We start from the raw sequence: 22,880 nt of genomic DNA, 5'->3' as shown, positions 1-22,880 counted from the left end.
TTCCTTCATTGGTGCTGTACGCGCAGGATGGGGACCGGAGACCAGAGCAGGAAAGCTGCAGCTGAATCTCGGTAAGTGCTATTTATTTTTTGTAAAAAATAAGCACTAGCTGCGTTTTTTTCTACATTTTCCGGGCTGGAGGAGCCCGGAAAACTTAGATATAAAACCGCAGCTTTAAAAACGTAGTTATGATTGCGGTCGCTTTTGAAGCAACCGCAAACATAAATACAAAGTTGTTTGAAAACGCTGCGGTTTTTCTTTCCAAGTTTCTCAGGCTCCTCTGGCTCGGAGGAGCCTGAGAAACTTGGAAAGAAAAACCGCAGCGTTTTCAAACACAACCGCGTTGTTTCTGCCTGCTGTGGCTATCACTTTGGGGAGCACCGGAGACCCAAAGTGAAAGCCAAGGCAGGCAGAAACACAAAACGGTTGTGTTTACATTCCGCAGTGTTTCTGCCTACAGCTGATTTCCCATTTGGGGCTCTCGGGCTCCCCACGGGGGGGCATGAGAGCCCCAAATGGGAAAGCAGATTTAGGCAGAAACACAACGCGGTTGTGTTTGAAAATGCTGCGGTTTTTCTTTCTGAGTTTCTCAGGCTCCTCCGAGCCGGAGGAGCCTGAGAAACTTGGAAAGAAAAACCGCAGCGTTTTCAAACAAAACGTTGTATTTATGTTTGCGGTCGCTTCAAAAGCGACCGCAAACATAAATACGTTTTTAAAGCTGCAGTTTTCTAAGTTTTCCGGGATCCTCCAGCCCGGAAAACTTAGGGAAAAAAAACGCAGCTAGTGCGCTTTTTTAAATTTTTTTTTTTTTTTTTTTTTTTTTTTTTTTTTTTTTTTTTTTTTTACTGAGATTCAGCTGCAGCTTTCCTACTCTGGTCTCCGGTCCCTGTCTTCCGCGTACAGCACCAATGAAGGAAAAGCCACCCAGCAGTAGCTTTTGTTTACTACAGCTGGCTGGCTTTTCCTTCATTAGTGCCGCAAAAGCCAGCACAGGAGGGCCTCCATTTGAATAGCTCAAAATTTTACATAGGAAGTTTAAGTGCTAGCATTTTTTTAATGTTGCCTATCTATTTTTAAAATAAAATTTGTTACTGGACTATCCCTTTAATGGAACAAACATGGCTTCTCCAGCATGGGGTCTGGCATGGATTGACAGGCTTGTGAATATTCCCCGGCATCGGGCTGTGAATACTCTGTAAAGAATCAGTTTATTTCTGAACTGTCTTTCTCCTAACAACCAATCACTGGACCCTGGGTCATACTGCCCCCAGTCAATGAATGCCCTCTACCAGCCATCTTCAGATTCTTACCGCACGTTCAAGTGTAGGGAGTCCTCGTGCTATAGCTCTCTAGCTTTTACTGCGTTTTGCAATGGTATTGTTTCCTTAAGAGTTTTGCTCTTATTTTTTGGTCAATCTAGCCTCAAGCTCATTGATCCACCAAGCGACTGAGGACCCGTTATTTGGATCTTTCTACGCCCCTTGTAAAGACTGGAGGGGTGTCTGAACTTCTGCTATATATATGGCAGAGGAGAGGCACAGAGGACCCCAGACAAGTTTCTCTATTGTCGCTAGCAATGGATGAGCAGTCAAGGCCTAGCTTCTCAGGTGATGCAAGCTGGTTTTTAAGTAGTGTTGTCCCCAAGCACCCACAAAGGAATGTCCACGCAGTTAAAACAGTCTTTAAGTTCAAGGTTATGTACACAATCACAATAACTCCCTTTGTGCTTAGTAAATCTACAATGGCAAATATATACAGTTCTAAGTGGTACCACAAGATTTCCTTAAAGTGCATCAACTGTACTCTGGTCAAATGTCACGAGTCATTTAATAAAGTTAACAATAGACATAGGAGGAAAGCAGTTGGATAGAACAATTGGCAGGACACTGGCCCCTACCGTTGGACAGTTTTGTGTGGAGATCCCCCCCCCCCCCCCCAACCCCTTCCCACCTGGGCAACCTGTAAAATAAGGATATACTACAAGCCCAGTCCAGATATTCTATGTCTTATTTCCTTCTATAATGTTTCTATCACCCCAATGTACCTGGAATAGCAGAGTTTGAGTCGTCGACGGATCCTTCTTGAGCGGCTCCCTTTAAACAGGAGCCACGGATCGTCTATCACTTGCAGAAAGTGAACTCTGCATTGAGGCGGCGGCTTCAGTCCCAGTGGTGCTCGTCGAGGAGGCGTGCGGGGCACCTCGATGTCGATAGTTCAGGACCGGAAAAAGTTTGAAGAACTGTGGCCCAGCAAGGACGTCGTTGTCTGGCGTCTCTGCGGTCTTTGGGTGGCAGGGGAACTCCACGGCACGTCAACGGCCTGTCCTTCTCGACGGGATAAGGCATGCGCCGGTGCAGAGGAGCGCATCCGTGAATCAAGTCTTAGGCAAAGGATCGTGCGGCTCCGGGTTGTCAAGCGGTCCCCTCTTCTGGCAACACTACTTCGGCGGGCCTCCAGCGATTATGTGAACCTTGGTCAATGGCGGTGGACTGATGTCCGGTGCTTATTTGCGTTCTCCTCTGTGGTCCCCAGCTCGGGCCGGCAGCCTGTTGAGGGTCTGACTTCGGGGAGCTTCGGCGAAGGTCCCTCTGAGCACGGGAAGAGGGCGCCTAACCAGGTTATCTCGAGTCGGGCTTGGCGGATTTCGGAAGGGAGACAGCAGTCGACCTTATTCAGGCTCCGCTTCGAGACTCTGCTTCAGTTTCAATGTTGGGGATCAACTCCAGCTTCTGAACGAATTCTAGCAGTGAGAGATCCCCAGATATACTAGTTGATCTCCCATTCATTCTGCTGGGTCACACTCGGGCAACCAATTACTCACTTGGGCAGTCTGCCAATAAGGCAGACAGTGCATTCAGGCCATTTTCCTCCCGACACTCGCAACAAGAAATGTGTATTGGGACAAGTACTCAGCCATTCAACACTACACACTGCATTCATACCAGTTTCGGGCAGGGCTGTCTCAGTCATTGTGTCAAATACCAGACCTCCACAACAAGAAGTGCATATTGGTCACACACTCCATTCACCCAGTTCCCACCCACAGGTTGTACCCACAACATACAGTCACTGGGAACGCTCCAGCCAGTCTGGCCTGGACTTCACAACACCATATTTGGAACTTCACCCAACAGCCAGTCGGGGGGGGGGGGGGGTGGAGGGACAGTCGGGGCTTCCCAGGACTTTGGGAAAACAAGGTAACGGGCAATAGAAAGCAAGAGGCCACGGGGGCATCTTGTTTCCAATCAAATGCCAGGGCCTGGGTATCCCAAAATGGAGAATACTCGGAGCACCTGTTAAATGGAGCTGCAACCAGCCCATACCCTGCTCTGTGGGCCACACACAGGTGCCCAGAAACATACACTAGGGGCACAGGGTTGTACCCCCTAACCCATGGGTGCCAAAACCAAAAACTGGAAGAGATGCACTGCCAGGAGTAACACATGGACTCCTGGGCAGAAAACGATAGAGCACAAATGAAAAGGACAAGGACAGGGAGGCCAGTCCCCAATGCATTTCCAGCATCGCATCCCTCAAGGGCGATTTTTCGACAAGTTCACTTCTTGGAGGATTCCAGAAGACTCTTTGAGGCCTACACCGTGTGGACATAGCTGAACATAAAAAAAACTCTACCTCTGTTCTGGATCTACCCAGGATGCGGACTACGGAACTCCTTGTGCCTTTATTGCCTGCACTCGGACAGCTTGCACGTGGAGGATGCCTGTGCGTCCTGCAAGGACATGACCGCCCGCACTATGAAGGACCGTCGCAAGCGGCTTGCTGAGTGGCTGGAGACTAAGAACCCGGTGGCAGGTGACCCCCACCCCGTCCCGGCAACGTTCATCTCCAAAGAGTCTGAGCAGTCTCTGCAGGCACCAGGAGCACCGGTGGTACAGGCTCCATGGCAGCCAGGCTGGGTGCAGCTTCACTGACGCTGTCAACCACGAGCCAAAGCTCCGGCTCAGCGAAGAAAAGGAAGTCTGAGCACCCGGCTAAGCTTCGGGAGAAGGCCCGGTCGACTCCGACGGAGAAAGACGAGGGAGAGCGAGGTGCACCCAAGGTCGTGAAACCCAAGCATTTATTGAGGGAGTGATGTCCCTGGCGAAGGCCGCAGATGTGGGTTCCCAAGAGGCATCCACCAAGACGAGCTTCCCTGCCCGCCCAGAGGGAAATCGTCATTCGTGCCCATCCCGTGAAGATGCATGATGCAGATCACCCCGAGACCATTGCCCCTGGCCGAGGAGAGGGGGGGGGGTCACAGTGTTCCAGCTAGACTCTTGAGATCTCTTCCGAGGAGGAACTTTCAGGCCTGGCAGTGCCTGAGAAGCGTTGAGGCCGGGCCCTACGGGAAGGACCCGGATGAGGCAGATGGGGAAGAGTGACGGGGAACCGACTAACGGCAAGGCGGGGAGGAACCTCGTTACTCCTGTCGTAACGGCATCCTCCGACAGACAGATCGGATGACATCCTACAAGCTCTGCACATCCAATGCATGCAGATAGGGACAAGGCTGCCCACGCCCACCGGCGACTCGGCCGTCAGAGGATCCACCAACTAAGAGGAGACAACTCCACCCTCCTCTGTACCGTCCCTCCCCTCCATTCCTTCCGCCGAGGGGCGAGACGGAGCTGTATAGGGTGGTGACTGGTACGGACGACGGAACGGATCTCCCGTCGCTGGTACCCAGGGCTTCTCCCCTGATGAGATCAAAATCCTTCCATGCCATGATCTCTAGGGCTTTGGCGCTGTATCAGCTCAATCCCAAGGTAGAGGTCGACTCTCACCTTCATGAGATTCTACTGCGTTGACGGGGATTCCAGGGAGGAGTCCAGAGTCGGCCAAGCAGTGCTGCGCAACCTGTTCGCTTGAAGGTGAGCCTGGTGAGGAGGTAAGAGATGCATAATGTTGAGCCTTGCCACCTCCCGTGGTTGTGCATGTGTGTACTGCTATGTAGTCTTTATTCATGAGCATGTGAATCCATGCCAGACCCATGCTGGAGAACAGTTACAGGTAAGTAACTTGTTGCATATTTAGCATTTTGCTAACTTCCTGTTCCCTCCATCAAAAAAGCATTTACAGAAACTGACTGTTAATCATGGATTGTTTACTTTGGATTTCTAACCAGTTTTTTAAAAAACTTTTAAGGTCCCAAATGTAATATCCAAGCAAAAACTACCCGTTTTGCTTACAGTTAAGATGCATTGGTTTCTTTATGACGGTATTCTACAAATGTGGAGCATTGTGAAATGGTGATCTGTGTTTCTTTGTAGTTCCCTAGTGTGGAGAGAGATGAAGCTGAAATTGAGAAATGTGGTCGCGTTCTCATGCCCAAGCCCTCTTTGATGTCCGCAATGAATGATGACGAGGATGATGGATTTTTAGAGCTCCTGGATTGCGGGGATTTTGAGGTACATTTATTTTCCAATCGTGCATATGTTCTTGGCTCAAGCACTGTGCCACCTGTTCAGTTTGCTCTTGAGCTCCAATTTGTTAAAGTTGGTGGCGGTTTATTTGTATTTTTTTACGCCTTTCACTCCATTTTAATACATAGTATCTGTTTTTTAAAGTAGAAATGTATATTTCAAAATAAAGTTTAGAAGAATGCGTGGAAAAAGGTTCGCACTCGGAGGAAAATCCACCAGTCCAAAAAGTTCTGGGGTGGGCTCAAGAGGGGGAGATTAGCACTAAACACCTATTCACCAAGTTTCATGACATTGCATATTTTTCCAGCTCCAACCGCTAAATCCTGCTCGCACAGTTGATCATTTGCACATCTTGGCTCTCATCACCTTGATTTACTTTTAGAATGTCCTTTGTGCCTGAATGATAGTGAATTGTAGGTGCTATAGTACAGTCATTGCGGCTTGCAGTTAGGGTGTATGCTGAAGGCAGCCCTGCAAAACATTGTCAAATTAAAACAAACTGGGGACCTATGTGCAGGATTTCCCACTTAAATATGAGCTCACAAACTAAGTTTAGGTTTTTAAGGCTGCTTGGGGTGGAGGGAGGGGGAGACACTACCCAGATGGTGCCATAATGCAGGATTGTGTGATCACCAAATTGTTTTACCTATCTGCTTCACATTTATATCTGACAAATGGCAATGAAATCTGATGCATGTCGTGAAGTGCCACGTTTCTGATTTTTGATGTGCATCAGCTTCTCTAACTCTGTTTTTAATATCCTAGGCCGTGACCTCCTTTTCTATTTAGAACACTATTAGAAGGCTGCAAAAACCTTTGGTGGCAATCACTCTCTAGGCACTGAAGCAGACTTGTGCAGAGGTATCACACCATTGAATCTGGTGCTAGATTGCCTGTTATGTATCGTCAATTGCACAGATTTTTTTTTCCCTCCACCTCCTGGGAGGCCTATGCTTACTAGAACTAGGTAATCCATGTGTTGAAAAGGGTAATTACTGTGATGGGGGACGTTTACTCCTTTCCAGGGTTCCAAGGGAAATTTCCCATGAGCCCGGCTTCCTGATTGGGGGTGTGGGGGATACTCTGAATATCTGAATGAAGGCTTGATGCACTAAATTGCATTGTCTGCTAGCCTGTCTTCAAATCAGTCTACCTTTGCAACTGCTAGTAACTTACATTTTTTTTTTTCTGCCTCAGAATGACACTGCATCGTCTGGAATGTCAAGTCTCTGGACTGCTCCCTTGGTTATGAGAGATGTCAAAAATGAAGTGAGTGTTGGGTGTTGGTTTTTAAAATGTTTTGTTGATCCTGCTTTTTCTGTAGATTGTGGGCTTTTTTCAAGTTTATTTATCCTTGTTCCCAACTCAGATTCCCCTCTAAAAGGTTTGTTCAACACTTCTCCATGGGTATCTGTACTCCTACTCTCTATATGGTAGAGTAGAAGCACATGGCACCGGCTCTGGTTGTTGAGCAGCACAACGTCAAGTTGTTCCTGCTTCTGTGCAACCCACTTTGGGCTTCCAGCGGTTATAGCAAACCTGCGAACCCTGGTCAACGACAATGGACGGATGTCCGTTTGCTTCACTTCGGATTCTGCGGCTGTCCCCTTCTCCAGTCGACAGCCTTTCGAGGGTCTGGCTTCCAGGGAGCTTTGGCAAAGATCAGCTGGTGCACCATTGTCCCTTGTAGCTCGGGAAGAGTTCTCCTAGCCAGGTCCTCTTGGATTAGTTTCTTGAAGACACAGCAGCTTTCAGATTATGCAGAAGGAAACGGCGGTTCGCCTTCGTCTTCCGGCTTGGATTCGGTAGTGAGCAAGTATTGACTTCAGCTTCTGAAAGATTTCCATCAGTCACAGGTCCCCAGATGTACTGTTTGGTCTCTCATTCACTCTGCTGGGTCACTCTGCCAATCATTCAGAAGGGCATTCATGCAGGCAGCCAATCAGGCTCACAGTGCATGCAGGCTATTATTCTTCATCCAGACTCCACACGGAATTTGGCTTCGGACAAGCACCCAGCCATTAGCAATCCACTCATACCAGTTTCGGGCTCCGCTGTCTCGGGCATTGTCAAACCTGATACTAGACACCCATCACATGAAATGTGTATTCGTGTCGCACACCATTCACCCAGGTCCCACCCATGGGCGTACCCACAACATGGTCACTGGGAAGGCTCCAGCCAGTCTGGCCTGGACTTCCTCACAATACCATATATGGAACTTCCACCATTCAGGGGTGGAAGGGATAGAGTTGGAGCTTCCCAGGACCTTTGGAAACAAGGTAACTGGCAATCGAAAGCAAGAGGCCACAGGGGCCATCTTATCTCCTATTGGTAATCAACTGATTCCAATGGCAGGGCCTGGGTATCCCAAAATGGAGGTTACTCGGAGCATCTGTCAAATTCAACATGGAGCTGCCACCAGACCATACCCTGCTCTCTGGGCCACACACAGGTGCCCAAAAACATACACTAGGGGAACAGGGTTGTAACTCCCCACCCATGGGTGCCTTAAGGGTATTGCATGGGTCTGTACACCAAACAAAGAGGAAGAGCTGTACTGCCAGGAGTCTCACATGGAATGCACAGAAAACAATATAGAACATACATGAAAAAGGACTACAGAACAAGGACAGGGAGGCACTGTCCCCGCAATACATTTCCAGCCAATCCCACTCTGCAATTCCCGAAATCATTTTAATGTTTCTTAGGCCTATCCACCGTATGGGAGCTTTGAGGCATCTGTGTGGCAGCAGCACCTGTAATTCGACTGCCACTAGTGATACAGCTGCATTATCCCTTGAAACTTCGAGGGGTTCAAGTAAATTTGGACCCTTGCAGGTTGTCTGAATAGTAGTGAAAGTGATTTGGCTGATATCCAACAAATATCAACAAACACGTTCTAGAAAAATGCCCTGAGGAAGACCTATGGGACGCTTGTTGGCAATCCAGTTCAGATATGTATCAGAATTGATTGATGTCTTGTATTGAGGCACAATTAGTTGGCAGATACTATATAACAATCAGGGTTGTGGTGCATTTAGTCATTAACTTATTACGTACAAAGTTAGCATAGCATCCACCCACATGGTAAGTTGGCAAACTGTACGGACTGGTGTTGCTGGGTAAAATGTCCTATTGGCACAACGCATTAATACTGTGACATCTCTTCAGACACTGCAGACCCTGTTTGATTGGACCATGATTGCATATCTTAGCAGGGTTGCTGTACAATTGGTGTCAGCAGTTCTAGGGACCATAGAATGGAGTAATACCTTCCCTTCAAAGCAGGAATCCAATACTATGATAGTTTTGCCTTGGTTTCCTGAACTGTTTTATGCACTTTAATGGATCAAGCACACAGTGGAAAATGTTTTTGTAGATTACATGTCACTACTCTATTATATACTACATTTCTCAAGGCCCCTCCTGGAAACGCTTGTCGCACAAGATCCTGAGAGCAGGCATCGTCCAGAATTTGCACCAGTAAGACTGCATTGCCATAACTAAGCCCCTCCATGTGGCCAATTTGCCTTTTCATTGAGGAGCAGAGCGCTCCTGTGCCCCTGCAAGCCTTCCACTGCTCCTCGGCTTGCCCCTCTGCCCTCCCTGCCCCCTGTGAAGACCGATTGGTCTCTGGGTGCCCACTGTTGGGAGATGTATCATTTTTATGCTTAATACCCCTTCTAGTGAGACCCCCCAGTACTTTTTGCTGGACTTCTGGATCTTTTCTTTCTATCCTGAATGAGGGGATACCCCTTCATTTTTATTTGCTCTGACTGTTCGTTCTGTTTACTTTCTTCTATGGAGCCTTAGTTCCTTCTTCTCTTGAAGGCATCTGTTAAATATTTGCAGTACACAGCACCCTCTGTGCTGTGTGCTGGAACCCTTTGGGTTCTCCTTTTGATATTCTTTGGTTCTCCTTTTGATCTTTGAATAGCCTTAAACTAATGTTAAGTATACTTTGTCTGCTTCCTAAAATTTTAACTTGTAATTGATTAGCACACACCACCTTATGTGGAGTGCTAAGGGCATACCTAGTTTCTGATGCTTGTGGATCTGCTTAGAATCACATGCTGTGCATATAGTCCGCTGTATACCCTCCCTCTTGCAATCAGATCGGAAGCATCCTTTTGGCCATTCAGAGCCATGGTGAAATCATGGCTCTCTGCCTAAACAAGGTTCTACTTACTCACGCACCCTAGGTTTTAACTACACCGTGAAACGGATCACCATGTAACCCGATCCGCTATGTTCTATTGTATTCTTTGCTTATTTTTTACTTCACCATTTGCACAATTGAATGTATGTACTTTTCCCGCTGTGCGCAACGATATGTAACAATGTTGTCCATATGATTATGCGCCCAGCTACCCGAGGGTTCGGTCGCGCTCTATAAATAAACTAATCCGAGTATTGCATCTTTATTCTCAGATCACAAGTGATGTTGGCATGGGCGTGACTAACACTATTCCCTTACGTGACCTGTAGTGTTACCAAAATCCCTCATGCGTCGAGGTCCCACCAGACTAGCTTTTTTTGCCAACCTAGTTGGTCTCTTATGTGGAGCTTGTTAAGAGTTGCTATATCTATTCCCACGGCCTATTGTCGTTTAGTGAACTTAGCCAACCTTCTTGACAGCTGTATCGTGGGTTTCCCGCCACCATCTACATCTGCTCAGCGACTGTTGACCATGTGTTTTCAGCCGTCAGGCCTGACGTTTACAGTGGGGCCCTGTTTTTCTTCTGAGAATGCATTGCCTTCACCCCTCTTTCTCGTCTGGCTGCTGCTAACCTCTGCTATGGAGAGGACCCCCTTTAAATTCTGCACGTCTAACTAATTTCCCTGGAAATGCACCATTCGCCAATGCAATGTGTCTTCCGCTTGACTGCTTGTGTAAGGCTGTAAACTTTCGGTCTAAGATGCTGAAAGACAGGCAGACTAAGCATTGGGAGGCGTATGCTATGAAGGCCGAAAACCCTTCCCCTGCCGTCTCTTCAGACAAGCAATTTGTTGGCAGACATGGCTCAGTTTTGGAAGCCATCACCCTTTCTGCAAAGCCTACGCAGTCTCAGATAGGCAGGCTGTTGGCACAGTTAAGGGAAGTCGCACCCCAACGACAAAGGCACCCATGCACTACGTGAACTTAAGCACACCACACCGAAGGCCTCTTCGATGGTTCAGTTTAGTACTAAATTCCTCCCACCTTAGACTCCCCAGCTCTTTTTGCTGAACGTTTGGACTTTGTACTTTTAATTCTGTTTTGTGTTTCTTGTCTTTGGAGTCTGACAAACTCCATAAGCATCTTTTTACATTCACACTGCACCTTCAGTGCAGTGACACAGAGGTATTCCAGATTTCCCAAAGGTCTAAATATCCTTTCTTCGTTAAACTGTTTCCAAAAGCAGTGAAGTTAAATTGACTTTAGTTACATTTGTAACTTTCTAGACCCAGCACACTTACGATAGGGTGCTGTTGGGGTTACTTTGTATCCACTTTGTTTATCAACATTCTTATGTTACCCTTTCTACAATGAGTGGCTGGTGGCAGTAGTTTACTTTTTCCTACCATTTGTGTTTCTACCGGTAGCTGCAGTAAAGCACCCATGGGTGCCCATTTTGTCAAAATGGCCCCAGGTGTTTTTTTTTTTTTTTGGCCTTTTATTTTGTTGGAAAGGTCCTTGAGACTTAGTCTGCGTGCCAAACCAGGTCTGGTCCCTTTGTTTTGTCTTTTGCGGGATTCACTGGTTAAGCCCGCCCTTGGCTCCAGCCTGTCTGGCAGTGGCAGGAAGTGAGGGAGGTGTTCGACTCCCTGTGCAGGACATTTAACCTGCACTACGGGGACATCAGATGTCTGTACCTTGGGAAGACAATGAGGCCAACAAACTACCTATATCCAGGTCACCCATCTGTTTCAGCCCTGCCATCCCAAGAAGGTTAATCACCCATTCTCCTTGCCAGAAATTCAACATGTTGGTATAGAAATTAGTATATCGACCTTCTTGTTGACAATACAAAAAGACTGTCCTGACGAAAGCGGCCATTATGAACATGAGCCGCTGAAACCAGTAGACAGCAATTGCTACATTCTATAGATATCAAATAACTTTTCTATACATGAGCAATTTTTACCACCCTCCACTTGCTGTAGTAGAAGTAAGACCCAGAAGAATGCAAGGTGGAGCGTGTCTTGTCTTTGTGTCTAAAACACAATTTCAGTGTGCTTTGTACCTGACTTTGTAAAACCCCATGCACTCATTTTTTTAAAGGAAGGAATAGTGTAAACAATCACTGGGTCAATAAAACTTATACACAACCCAGTGGAAGTCTGTACACCTCAGTCCAAAAGCACTGTTTTTATTCTGCTATTTCTCTTCCTATGCATACACATAGGGGAAGAGTGGTTGAAGGGCATCATTTAGATGAGGCTGAATGTTTTTTAACATCTAGAAGTTAAAGTGTTCCTTCTTATCCTGCCTTTGTGTAGGCGATGCATTAGCGCTACATAGGGACAGATTAGGCTCAAAGGAAGGGATATTTAGAATTCACTTCTATCCTTTTCTGTCCTCTCACACAGCCTTGTCACTGTAGGCGTTAAAACCTACAGTAGTATCGCACCCTTTTGAAAAATAACTACCATCAACCACAGTGGTTTTACTCCAAATAACAGGTTGGGAACCTGTTGGCGAACCTTCAGCAGCACTTGGTGTTAGTCGCCGTCGCAAACAGATCTGGGGACTGCCCCACTTGAGGAAGAGGTTGTCCACTTGATCCTGCCGAAGCTACCACTTGTGGCAAGAGCGCAGCTCCATGCTGAGGGAGTCAGCAACAGTTTCTTGACTCCTGCCAGGTGGAAAGAAATGAACATCCTCTGGGCAACGGCCGAGTGCCGCAACTCCTGAGCGCCTCTAGAGAGCGCCAGGATGTGGTGCACCCTTGCATCTGGATGTACTGTACTACACATTACCCCCGGCTGCCTTAATTCAGGTTTGCTGCTTTGTAAACACTCTTTGCTCAGCTGGGATTGTGTATGACCCTAGCTTGACTGCAATCCTACCTCACACGACTCGGAAAAATCTTTTGTAATCAGTTTCCACAAAATGCTTGGTTGCCAGAAGCCCCCAAGTAAAAGGTGCCTAGCCTACCTGGTGCTACTGATAATGGTAGTAATGTTGGCATTAATTGTACTAACAGTAGTGGCGTAGTTGATGTGACTACTAGCAGAATCCAAACTTTAGTATGCATCTGTGCTGCTCAGAAAATGGACTGCACACATGTTTCGAAAATAACTTTGGGGCTGGTGAGTCTTTGGTGTTTAAATTCCCTTTCTTGTTCTCGTTCCCATTATGACCACATGAATTACAAATAATTGTTTGGTTGTGACTAGGGGCAAGGTTATCCTAATTGTATTTTCCCCCCCAGAATGAGCTGTGCAGTCAGTCTGCAAAGACCTTGGGTCACAAGCCTGTGCTAAAGCGAGCAGAAAGGTCGCAAGAAGACCCACCTGCAAAAAGTAAAAGGCGGAGAAGCATGTTTGAGCTCACACTCCAAGAAGAAACTGAGCCTGAAGAAAAGGTTGGTATAGGAGTCCAGAGGAGTCTGCTGTGTATTTGACGCCAGTCTCAACTTAGTTACAATACATCACAAAGGTTTACCTCTGCCTGCTTGTAGAAGGGGACTAATCGGTGGAGCTTTAGTGTAGAACAACCACTTAAATTTGACTACGTTCCAGTTTTTAAATTCATAGTTTTTTTCTACCATAAAGTGCTATGGTTTTAAGTAGCAATCGTCTTTCTGACCAGAGTAAGCATATGAGTTACTGATGGTAGCCTCCGTCAGGCTATGGTCTGAATTAATGGAAGGTCTAATTTTAGGTTTGTACTGTTCCAAACTTTGTGATCAGCCTTCAGTATAACTTGGCTACACCCCATTTTAATAGTTTACGGCACCACTGCTTGTAAGGTGAGGGGTGAACTTAAGCTGTTGGACATGGCTCTACTATTTGAAACAATGTCTTCCCATGCCTCTAAATTGTGGGTAGTCGGACGTTTGATAAATTCTCAACTTTCTTGGTCCTGGCAAGTTGGGGAGGGTGGCAAACCACCTTTAGGTGGGGGTGTAGGTTTACTGGGTTTCTTCAAGTGTATTGAAAGCCCTTTTTGTTCCTTTTAGAATCAAAGACTGCTCTGCTCCAAATCTTTCTCTCACAGCGAAATAGAGAATGTTCTGGACTGTGATCAAAGGGATCTTGTAGGTGATTTCTCACAGGTATGGACCATTTGTATCGCACCCTTGCCATGGATGAAGAGGCTTGATTTAGTTGAACATCAAACCATTGGTTGTATGCGTTTGAGTGACCATTATAGCTCAGCAAGCATGTTGAAGCCTGCCTAGTCATATAATGGTGCTGTTAAAAAATGTCCTGATCAGTTTTAGTGAATTGAAATGTGAGTGCAACTTAAATGTATGATCCAGTACTATAAATGCTTGCATCACTAAATTATTGCAGTTCATATAGGTTAAACTAGCTTCTGATGTTTGTGAAATTGCTTAGAATCACATGCTGTGCATATAGTCCGACATCTAGTGGTAACCGCAGAGTATTGCATCTTGTATTTTGAGGATTGAAAGGACGTCAACATGGGCGTACCTGTAGCACTATCCTTAATTTGACGTGTATTGTACCCAAAATCCCTCACACGTCGAGGTCCCTCATTGTTTTTTCCCCTGCCCAGCTAATTGGTCGCCTTATGCAGAGGTCTTTTTTTGCAAGAAGTTGTTATAATTCAAAACCGCTCATTTCTGTATTATTCGTTCCCTCTTTGACTTTCTGACCCCCACCGAAGACAGCGAAAGTACAGTGACAGCTGGTGCTCTGGTCGGTGCTGCCGGCCTATACAGTAGGGCGAGTGGGTTTTCTATTGTTCAAGAATGCCCTCCTTCTTCCCTCTTTACCCTTTTGGTTTTGCTGTTGCTTTAGCACAACTGCGCTATGGACAGGACAATTAAAATTTTGGCCATCCTGTAAGGGAAAATACCCTTGGAAAGACTAGCACCGCCTGTGCAATAAGTGTCTCTCTTAATCGCGACGAGGTGTCCGGTCGGAACTGCCAGCTCCTGCGTCCTAAGACTATCAAGGGGAACAGTGGACAGCCTACAGAATGTCGCAGCCTGAGGGTAGCTCTTCACTGCCGAATGTGATGAGGATCTAAGCGACGGCCATGGTTCCAAAATGGATGCCATTGACCTCATTTGAGTGCTCGCACTCAACGATACCCGTCCCCACCAGGCAAGATGATAGTCCTGCTATGGGGAGTGTACACCCTGGCGACGGGGACGCACACTATTCCCTTAGGGACAAGCACTCAACCCACGGTTCAGCCTTGGTGCATCAGTTGAAGCAGTCCATGGCGCTAAAGGGTCAGTTGAGTTCTTCGGCATCTGCTGATCGGCCGCCCTCCCCACTACTGCCTTGACGTCATGCGTCTGGGCATTCTACAAGTAAGGGCGCCAGCACCAAATTTCACAAGGATGTCGAGATGCCTCCTAAGAGCGCACCGACGCATAAAGCTCTGGTTGTGTCGCAGTCTATGGCGCTTCCTAAACCCCTCCTGGTGATGCCGAACATCAGCAGAGTCTTGCTAAGATCGTTTCTGCAGATGTAAACAAAGGAACCGGTCGAGAGGTGCCTCTAAATGCCGGAAGGGTTATTCGGAGAGGGCCCCAGTCCTTCTCTAGGTCTCTCCTTGACAAATCTCGAGTCTTAAGCAGGAAAATCCACAGGAGGGGCTCTAACCTTCCCCCCCCCCCCCACCCCCCTTTGACCAGGGACACATTTGAAGGGTGTATGGACAGGCTGGCTAAATTTGTGGATTTTTCTGAGATTCACTCCAAAAGGGCCTTGTGAAGACTACCTTTCTCCAGCATGGGGTCTGGCATGGACTAACATGCTCATGAATTTAGTCGGGCTGGGAATCCTCGGTAAAGAAGAAAACCTGTTTCACTTCCGAACTGTCTTTCTCCTAACCAATCGCTGGTCTCTGGGGGTCATACTGCCCCCAGCAATTGACTGCCTGCTACCTAAGCACCTCCTCTGGCAGCCCTCTTCAGATTTCTACCACACGTTCCAAGTGTTGGGAGTCCTCGTGCTAAAGCTCTCAAGCTATTACTGAGTTTTCAAGAGTTCTGTTTTTCTGAATCGAGTCTCAATCTCCATTGATCCATCTTCTGATTAACAGTGACTCAATTTCGGATTCTAAAAAAGGTAGCAAACGCTCCTCTCCAGAATGGCATGATAACCTGTTCTGAGATGAGTTTGCAGCACACGCTTTTTGCTCACTGTACCTTTCACAGATGGGAAATATCCATTTGCATATCAGTCTTTGTCCCGCCCACATGGGCAGTCCAGCACTGAAATGCTATGGCAATTCCTCTCTGAACAGTACCACCAGCAACCCCATACACGTGTTTCAGCCTTGTTGGGCCTCATCAGTGAGGTGAAGCTGTGCCTCTCTGAGCGCAGGGAGTCCACATCTGGTTGCCCCCAGGTAACTCGGGGTGACCAACCCAAGTTCCTTCCAATTTCAGATTCTTCAACGCCCCTCAAAGGCTTATAAAAAAAAGAAAATCAAAGCTTCTTGGAGGATTCCAGAAGCTGCTTCTCTGCCTAGCCTGCGTGGAGCTGGCAGAGAAGGATAGATCGACCGCTCTGTTCAGGATTTGTCCAGGATGCAGCCTGCGGAACATCTACTTGGACGATGAGCATTCCGTGTGCCTCTACTGCTTGCATTCCGTTCAAACGCACGTGCAGTATGACTGCATTTTGCAAGGAGATGGTCCCCGCATCATGAAGGTTAGGTGCAGGTGAGTCGCTGCAGCATGCCTCCACCCCCCCCCCCCCCCCAGCCACAACAAGCAATCTGAGCGATCTTCTAAGACCTTTAAGGGTGCCCCGGCAACAGGGGCCCAACATAAGGCAAAGCACCACGAGTCCAGGGGCACCGGGAGTGACGGGCAGCCAGGGTGGGCACAGCGTTCCCAGCACCTTTGACTACAAGCCAACGCTCCGGTTCAGGAAAGAGGAAGTTGGACTACCCAGGTAAGCTTCTGGAGAAGCCCCGGATGGACTATCCCCCTCTTGGATCCCCCCCCCCAAGGTGAAGGCCCCTAGCTCGACCAAGGGCGTGCAGACAGATTCACCCGGCAAAGCCTTCCATTGACGGCGTGGTGGTGTCCCTAGCGCGGATGTGGGTTTGCAGGGTACAGTCCCCAAGGCGAGAGTTTCCCCACCTGCCAGGAGGGAATCGTCTCTGCCCTAGAGAAGATGCTGGAAAAGGTGATGCCTATCTCCCCAAAACCATCTCACCTACTCTGAGGGGTGGGGGGCACGGTAGGGCTGCAGGGCACGGACATCTCCTCTAAGGAGCTTTCTACTGTCCAGACCACTTTAGATGAGACTTTCGTTAAGGCCAAGGGCTACGGGAGGGACCCTGATGAGGGAGACATCAAAATGGCGATGAGACCGACTAGGCGGAGCAGGCCGTGGAGGAGTTGCAGACCATCTCAACCCTCAGCTGACATTTTGGTCAAAATTCTCCAGGCACTCAACACCTTGTGTTCGGTAGATTCGGACGAGGATGCCGCTTCCACAGACGGAAGATTCTTTGGCACCAGGGCCATCGGGTGCACCCCCTACCAAGAGGAGTTCACCCACCGCCACCTTTTCACCTGTTGCCCACCCCGCCACCACAAAGGGAGGATATAGACAGTGATGACAGGAACAGGCACAAACTACGACGGCGGGTTAGCAGACCTCCCATCTTCGATGCCCAGAGCCTCCCCACCCGACAAGATAGGCTTGTTCCATGCCATAATCTCTAGGGCCTCACTTTTTTCAGCTGACCCCCAAGGAAAAGTTTTTCCTGTACCAACGCCGCCAGGCAGAAGAAGACCGTGCTGTTGATTCCTCTGTTGGATGACATTTGGGACGAGGGGCTGTCCCTTATGAAGAACCAGTCCTCTGCCCCGGCGAAGAGGGACCGGTACGAAAAGTACAGGGATTCAGTAGTCTTGGCGGCAAGGAAGAAATCTTGCTCTACACTGTCAATGACCTCTTCTCCCCCCCCCCCCCCCTTTCCCCAAGACAGTGAGGGGAAGAATTTGGACGCCATCTGACGCAGATTCATCACATCGGCAGTGACGACCATCAAGGTGGCCCTCGCCATCATGGCACGCTACGACAGAGCGTTAGTTTAAGATCGCTCCCCTCCTGGACTTCCCAAGGACAAGAGAGCGGGAGCTTTGGAGATTCTGCATTAGGGTGAAGTGGCATCGGACCATGCCATTTCAGTGGCCTCGGACATTGCCGATACAGGATTCCACCAAATGGGCAATGTCATTTGCCTTTGTCAGCAGGGATGGTTGAAGGCCACCAACTTTAACCAGGAGGTGCAGTTGAGGTTATTTGGACATGGCCTTTGATGGGGACAATTTGTTCAGAAAGACCGTGGACAAGTCCCTTCAGGGCATCAAGGCAGATACCAAGATGGCTCATGCCTTGGGCACCTTGCGACGGCTGTCCTTTCAGACCTCCCATGGTTCCTTCAAGGGCTTTGCTGGAAGCTCATCGTCTTACCGTCCTGCTCTTCGTCCCAGGAGGCCTACAGGGGCCGCAGCAAGCCCGGAGGAGGTTTGTCGTCGCCAAGGTCCCCAAGGCGGCAGCGATGCAAGATTGAACCGGCTGTGACGCCCCCACACCCGCACCCCCTGGTAGGAGGCCGGCTGGCGAACTTCATCAGCATGTGGAAGTCCATCTCCACTGACCGTTGGGTGCTGGATGCTCTGGCCCACGGACACAACCTGGAATTCAGTGTCCTCCCATACCGCCTGTGGCCAGGCAGGAAAACCACATCCCTCACCACCTGCTGGAGGTGCGGGGCTCGAGTGTACTCTCGGTACTTCCTCTTCAAGAAGACTGGCGGTTGGAGGCCCATCCTGGACCTCTGCCGTCTGAGATACCAGAAGTTTCGGATGGTCACCCTTCAGCACGTGCTAGGATAGCTGGAAGGATTGCCTGTTGCTGGACTTTAAGGATGCCTACTTTCACATCCCCATTCACAAGGGACACTGCAAGTTTCTGCGCTTCATGGTTCAAGGGCAACCTTTATCAGTTCAAAGCCTTTCCCTTCGGCTTGAAGTTGGCGCCAAGGGTTTTCACCAAGTGCCTGGCACAGCTGCATCTACAAGGGGTATGCGTTTACCTGGACGACTAGCTCATCCAAGCGAAATCGCGGTCACACACGGCGAAACCGTCCAGCTGCTGACGGAGCTGGGGTTCTCGGTGAACTATGAAATCTTGCTTGGAGCCTTTGGTCTCGACTCGACACTGTCATGCCTGGCGTCTCCTGGAGAGGATAGCAGCTATCCTGGGCAAGGTGGAATGGCCGTTGACCCTGAAGATCGCATGGGTGAGGTCTGTCAAGTCGCGTCGCGGCATGTCGTCATGCATATACCTCATTCGAATGTGCAAGCTGCGCATGCGACCACTTCAAGAGTTCCTCAACGCCCGTTGGATCCAGGTATCGGGAAGCTTCGAGGACAAGATCTCTCAATGAGAGTTTCCGTCGAGCAATATGGTGGTGTGGTGTCCGCATCTGTGGGTGGGCTCGGACTTCCAGACCCCACCTCATCAGGAGACAGTCACTATGGATGCCTCCCTGGGAGGATGGGGCGTGCACACCGGAAGTTTCCATGCAAGAGAAGTCATTGAATATCCACATACTGGAGCTACTGGCAGTGTTTTGGGCTCTCATGTTTCCTTCCGTCCAAGGGCAAGGTGATCTGGATCTTTAAAGACAACACCACTGTGGTGTTTTACATCCAGAAGCAAGAGGGCACCAGATCCCAGCACTCTCCAGAGATGTGCAGGACCTATGGCACTGGGCCTTTGCTCAGGGGATGTTCCTTGTCGGGTTTCATCTGGCAGGAGTCCTCGCCAATTCACTCAGTAGGGAGCTGCACTCGTGCCACGAGTTGGAGCTTGGGCAGGACCAAGTGGATCTTCTGTTCCGACAATGGGGCGATCCCCCACATTGATCTGTTGGCGATGAACACCGACTCCTCAATCAACTCTGACGGTCCCGGTGCAGGATGGTCCTCGTCGAACTGGCATGGGCGAGAGATATGGTACTCGGACCATCTGGCCTTGTCAGGGTCCCCTCCAGTCAAGTTTCCGGTGGTCGCAGATCTTCTCGCCAGAAGGAGGTGGGTTCCTGTATTATGACCCAGGGTCGTTGAATTTGCAGGCCTGGCTCCTGCAGCGCTAGAATTTGGAGGATACGATATCCCGGTGGACTGCAAGGAGGTGCTTACCAAGGCCAGGGCTTCCTCTACACTGAAATGCTAGGTAAGTGGAAGAGGTTTGCAGTCTGGTGCCGTGCAGATGATCGGCCCTCTACGGATTAAGGCTCCACGTTCTGCTGTATTTGCTGTCGCTGGCCAAAGCAGGGCTGGTGCATGAGTCCAAGGTTTATCTGGCGGCTATCTCCCGCTACACCAGAACTCCAGGACGGTTGTCGCTGTGGTCACCGCCTGGTCAACGAGTTCATCAAACTTCTTTTCCGGTAGTTCCCGCCTGTGAAGGCTCCGGCCCCTGTGTGGGAGCTCGGTACTGACTAGGCTCATGAGGCCACTGTTTGAACCTGTGCATTCGGCAGCACTGAAATTCTTATTGTGGAAGACAGCGTGTCTTGTGGCCATCGCCTCTGCACAACAAGTGGGAGATATCCAGGCCCACCGTACTTAACATTTCACGAGACAAGGGTAGTGCTGCGGACGCATCCCTCCTTCATGCCCAAGGTGCCGTCGGAATGGGTGTTACCAGTTTTCTTCCTGTCGCCGGCCGAGAAGACTTTGCACTCGCTGGATGTGGCTGGAGCACTGAAGTTCTACGTGGACCGCACGAAAAGTTTTCAGAAGACGTTGCAGCTGTTTGGCCCTGTGAATCGAGGTAAGGCCCTCTCAAAGGCTTCCATTTCCAGGTGTCTCTCCGGCTGCATCACCATTGTCACCCGTTGGCAAACTGACCGTTGCCTGGTCCTCGGAGCCCTTTCGACCAGAGCGATCGCTGCAACTACAGTGGTCCTGTCTGGTGTGCCCCTGCTGGACATCTGCAAGGCGGCTACGTGGAGGTCGACTCGCACCTTCATGAGATTGTCGACTGTGATTCCAGGGAGTACAGTTGGCCAAGCAGTGCTGTGCAACAAGTTCGCTTGAAGGTTATGCTTAATGTTGAGCCTTGCCACCTCCCATGGTTGTGAATGTGTACTGCTATGTATTCTTCATGAGCATGTGAATCCATGCCAGACCCCATACTGGAGAAGGAACCAGTTACTTACCTGTAACTGTTCTCCAGCATGGGTCTGGCACGGATTCACATGTGCTAGAAAATCTGAAGATGGTTGCCAGAGGGGCTTAGGTAGAGGGCAGTCATTGGCTGGGGGCAGTATGACCCAGAGACCAGTGATTGGTTGTTAGGAGAAAGACAGTTCAGAAGTCAAACTGATTTTTTTCTTTACCAAGGATTCCCAGCCTGACTGGGAATATTCATGAGCATGTGAATCCATGCCAGACCCATGCTGGAGAACATTTACAGGTAAGTAACTTGTTCCTGCAGTGGCCAAATTCCAAAAGAAATCTTGCCGACTTCATGAGGTCTTTGACCTTACAGATCAAGATGAGATTCCTTTGACACTTGTTTACAGGATGATCCCTTTGAGGATCCCACTGATCAGACCCATGACTGTGGGGAAGACCAGCCTGCGGATAACCCGCCGACTGTCCCCCTACCCATATCCTGGACCCTGATGCCATATGTATGGACCCCCACCTCTGCGTCAGGCATCACCTGTAGATTACCAGATGGCGTCTTAACGCCATTCTGAAAAAAGCAAATAGCCACACAAGAGGCGATGCTAGATTCAGATTTTGTGGAGGACATTTTAAAGGAGAAGCCTCCTGCCAGCCAGGCTATCACTTTACTTAATTCCGTCAAAAGACGCATCAGACCTTCCTTAACACCTTCGTAAACCAAGGCTGTGAATCCACAGGTGGTTAAATTTTCGCCCTGCCCCCGTCCGGCCCCCTCTATATTAGGGGTCATGCCACCCCAGATTCTCTTGTGGTCACAAGGAAAAGGGCAGGGGGTCCGGTTGACCACAGACCAGGCACTGCCGGACAAAGAATGTAAGTTTTTTTTTTGGCAAGATAATCACTGTGGCAGCATATTCCACCTGGTTAGGGAGGGGATTACCACAGACCAGTTGGTGCTCAAGAACGTCACCCGCAGTTATTTCAGTTCAGCTGGCCACATGGATTCAGACCTCCGAAGTCCAGGCGTCTTAACGCAGTCTAAGTCGTCCCTGTTCTACATGTTAATGAGAGTTTTTATTCAGTGTACTTGTACCCAAAAAAGGATCTCACCATGCGTCCTGTATTAGACTTGTGCCCAGCGAACACATTTCAAACCCCAAAAGGTTTGTATGGCAACACGTCAAGAGGTAATTCCCCTACTGACGCAAGGATTACATGGCAACTTTGGACATGAAAGATGCATAATTTTATATTTCAATGTTGCCGGCACACAAATGCCTATGGTCCATGATAGAGGACAAGCTGTATCAGTTCAAGGTCCTTCCCTTCGGCATTGCTTCAGCCCCAAGGGTGTTTACAAAGGTACTGGCAGTTGCAGCAGCACACCTGCTCAGGCAATCATCCCAGTTTATCCTTACCTCGACGACTGGCTCATAACGGGGGACTCCTACAGAACATGCCTGTCGACACTCAAAATAGACCTTCAGTCTGGGATTCTCCATTAAAAAAAGAAATCCAGCCTTGATCCCAACCAAGAAGAGCAGTTTCTTGGGGCTCTAATTCAGACAGAAGACTGCCTCGTCTTCCCCGCCAACAAAAGGGTTCAAAACATGTTTCAGATCCCTCAGTATGTAGCCAGTTGAGAGGTGACTATGCAAGGCCATGCGACTGGGGATGATGGCATCCTGCATTTACTTGCGTTTGCCCCATGCAAGAGTGGCTCAACAGCAGTGGTGTCAGGCCAGCTGACAATGGGACGATTTAGTTGTCTCGGCAGCCCTCGTTCTCTCTGCATTGGTGGTTGAGGGAAAACCTCTTGAAGGGGAAATCCTTCACCACCCCAGCAGTAGAAGCCACTCTCACGACAAGACGCATCTCACAGGGTGGGGGGTGCTCACCTCCAACAGATGGCGCACATCGTTTGGTCCCCGACCAGCAGCTTCCAACCACATAATCTTGTTGGCGCTGTCAGCCGTGTTCAAAGCACTGAAGCCCTTTCAGACAGTTGTAGAGAAATGCAGTACTATCATCACTGACGGCACCACAGCCATGTTGAACAAGCAAGGAGGCACTCGCTCTCCAGGGCTGT

General features: G+C 49.0%; 1 protein-coding gene across 7 annotated transcripts in view; it reads left to right on the top strand.

Annotated features, from left to right (window-relative positions):
• Positions 1-22,880, top strand: part of CDC25A (cell division cycle 25A) — a 137,004-nt gene that overhangs the window by 20,726 nt on the left and 93,398 nt on the right. For 5 of the 7 annotated variants that reach the window (XM_069645882.1, XM_069645881.1, XM_069645879.1 and 2 more), the window contains exons 9-12: positions 5,271-5,408; positions 6,621-6,692; positions 12,845-12,997; positions 13,595-13,690. In XM_069645882.1, coding sequence (XP_069501983.1) covers positions 5,271-5,408; positions 6,621-6,692; positions 12,845-12,997; positions 13,595-13,690 — 459 coding nt within the window. The remainder of the gene's footprint in view (positions 1-5,270; positions 5,409-6,620; positions 6,693-12,844; positions 12,998-13,594; positions 13,691-22,880) is intronic. The other 2 variants (XM_069645885.1, XM_069645884.1) reach the window with 1 other exon arrangement.

This window comes from Ambystoma mexicanum, chromosome 2p (genome assembly GCF_040938575.1).
Source record: "Ambystoma mexicanum isolate Mex_15411 chromosome 2p, UKY_AmexF1_1, whole genome shotgun sequence".
In the NCBI taxonomy this organism is placed as follows: Eukaryota; Metazoa; Chordata; class Amphibia; order Caudata; family Ambystomatidae; genus Ambystoma; species Ambystoma mexicanum.
This window is presented reverse-complemented; position numbering and strand designations above follow the sequence as displayed.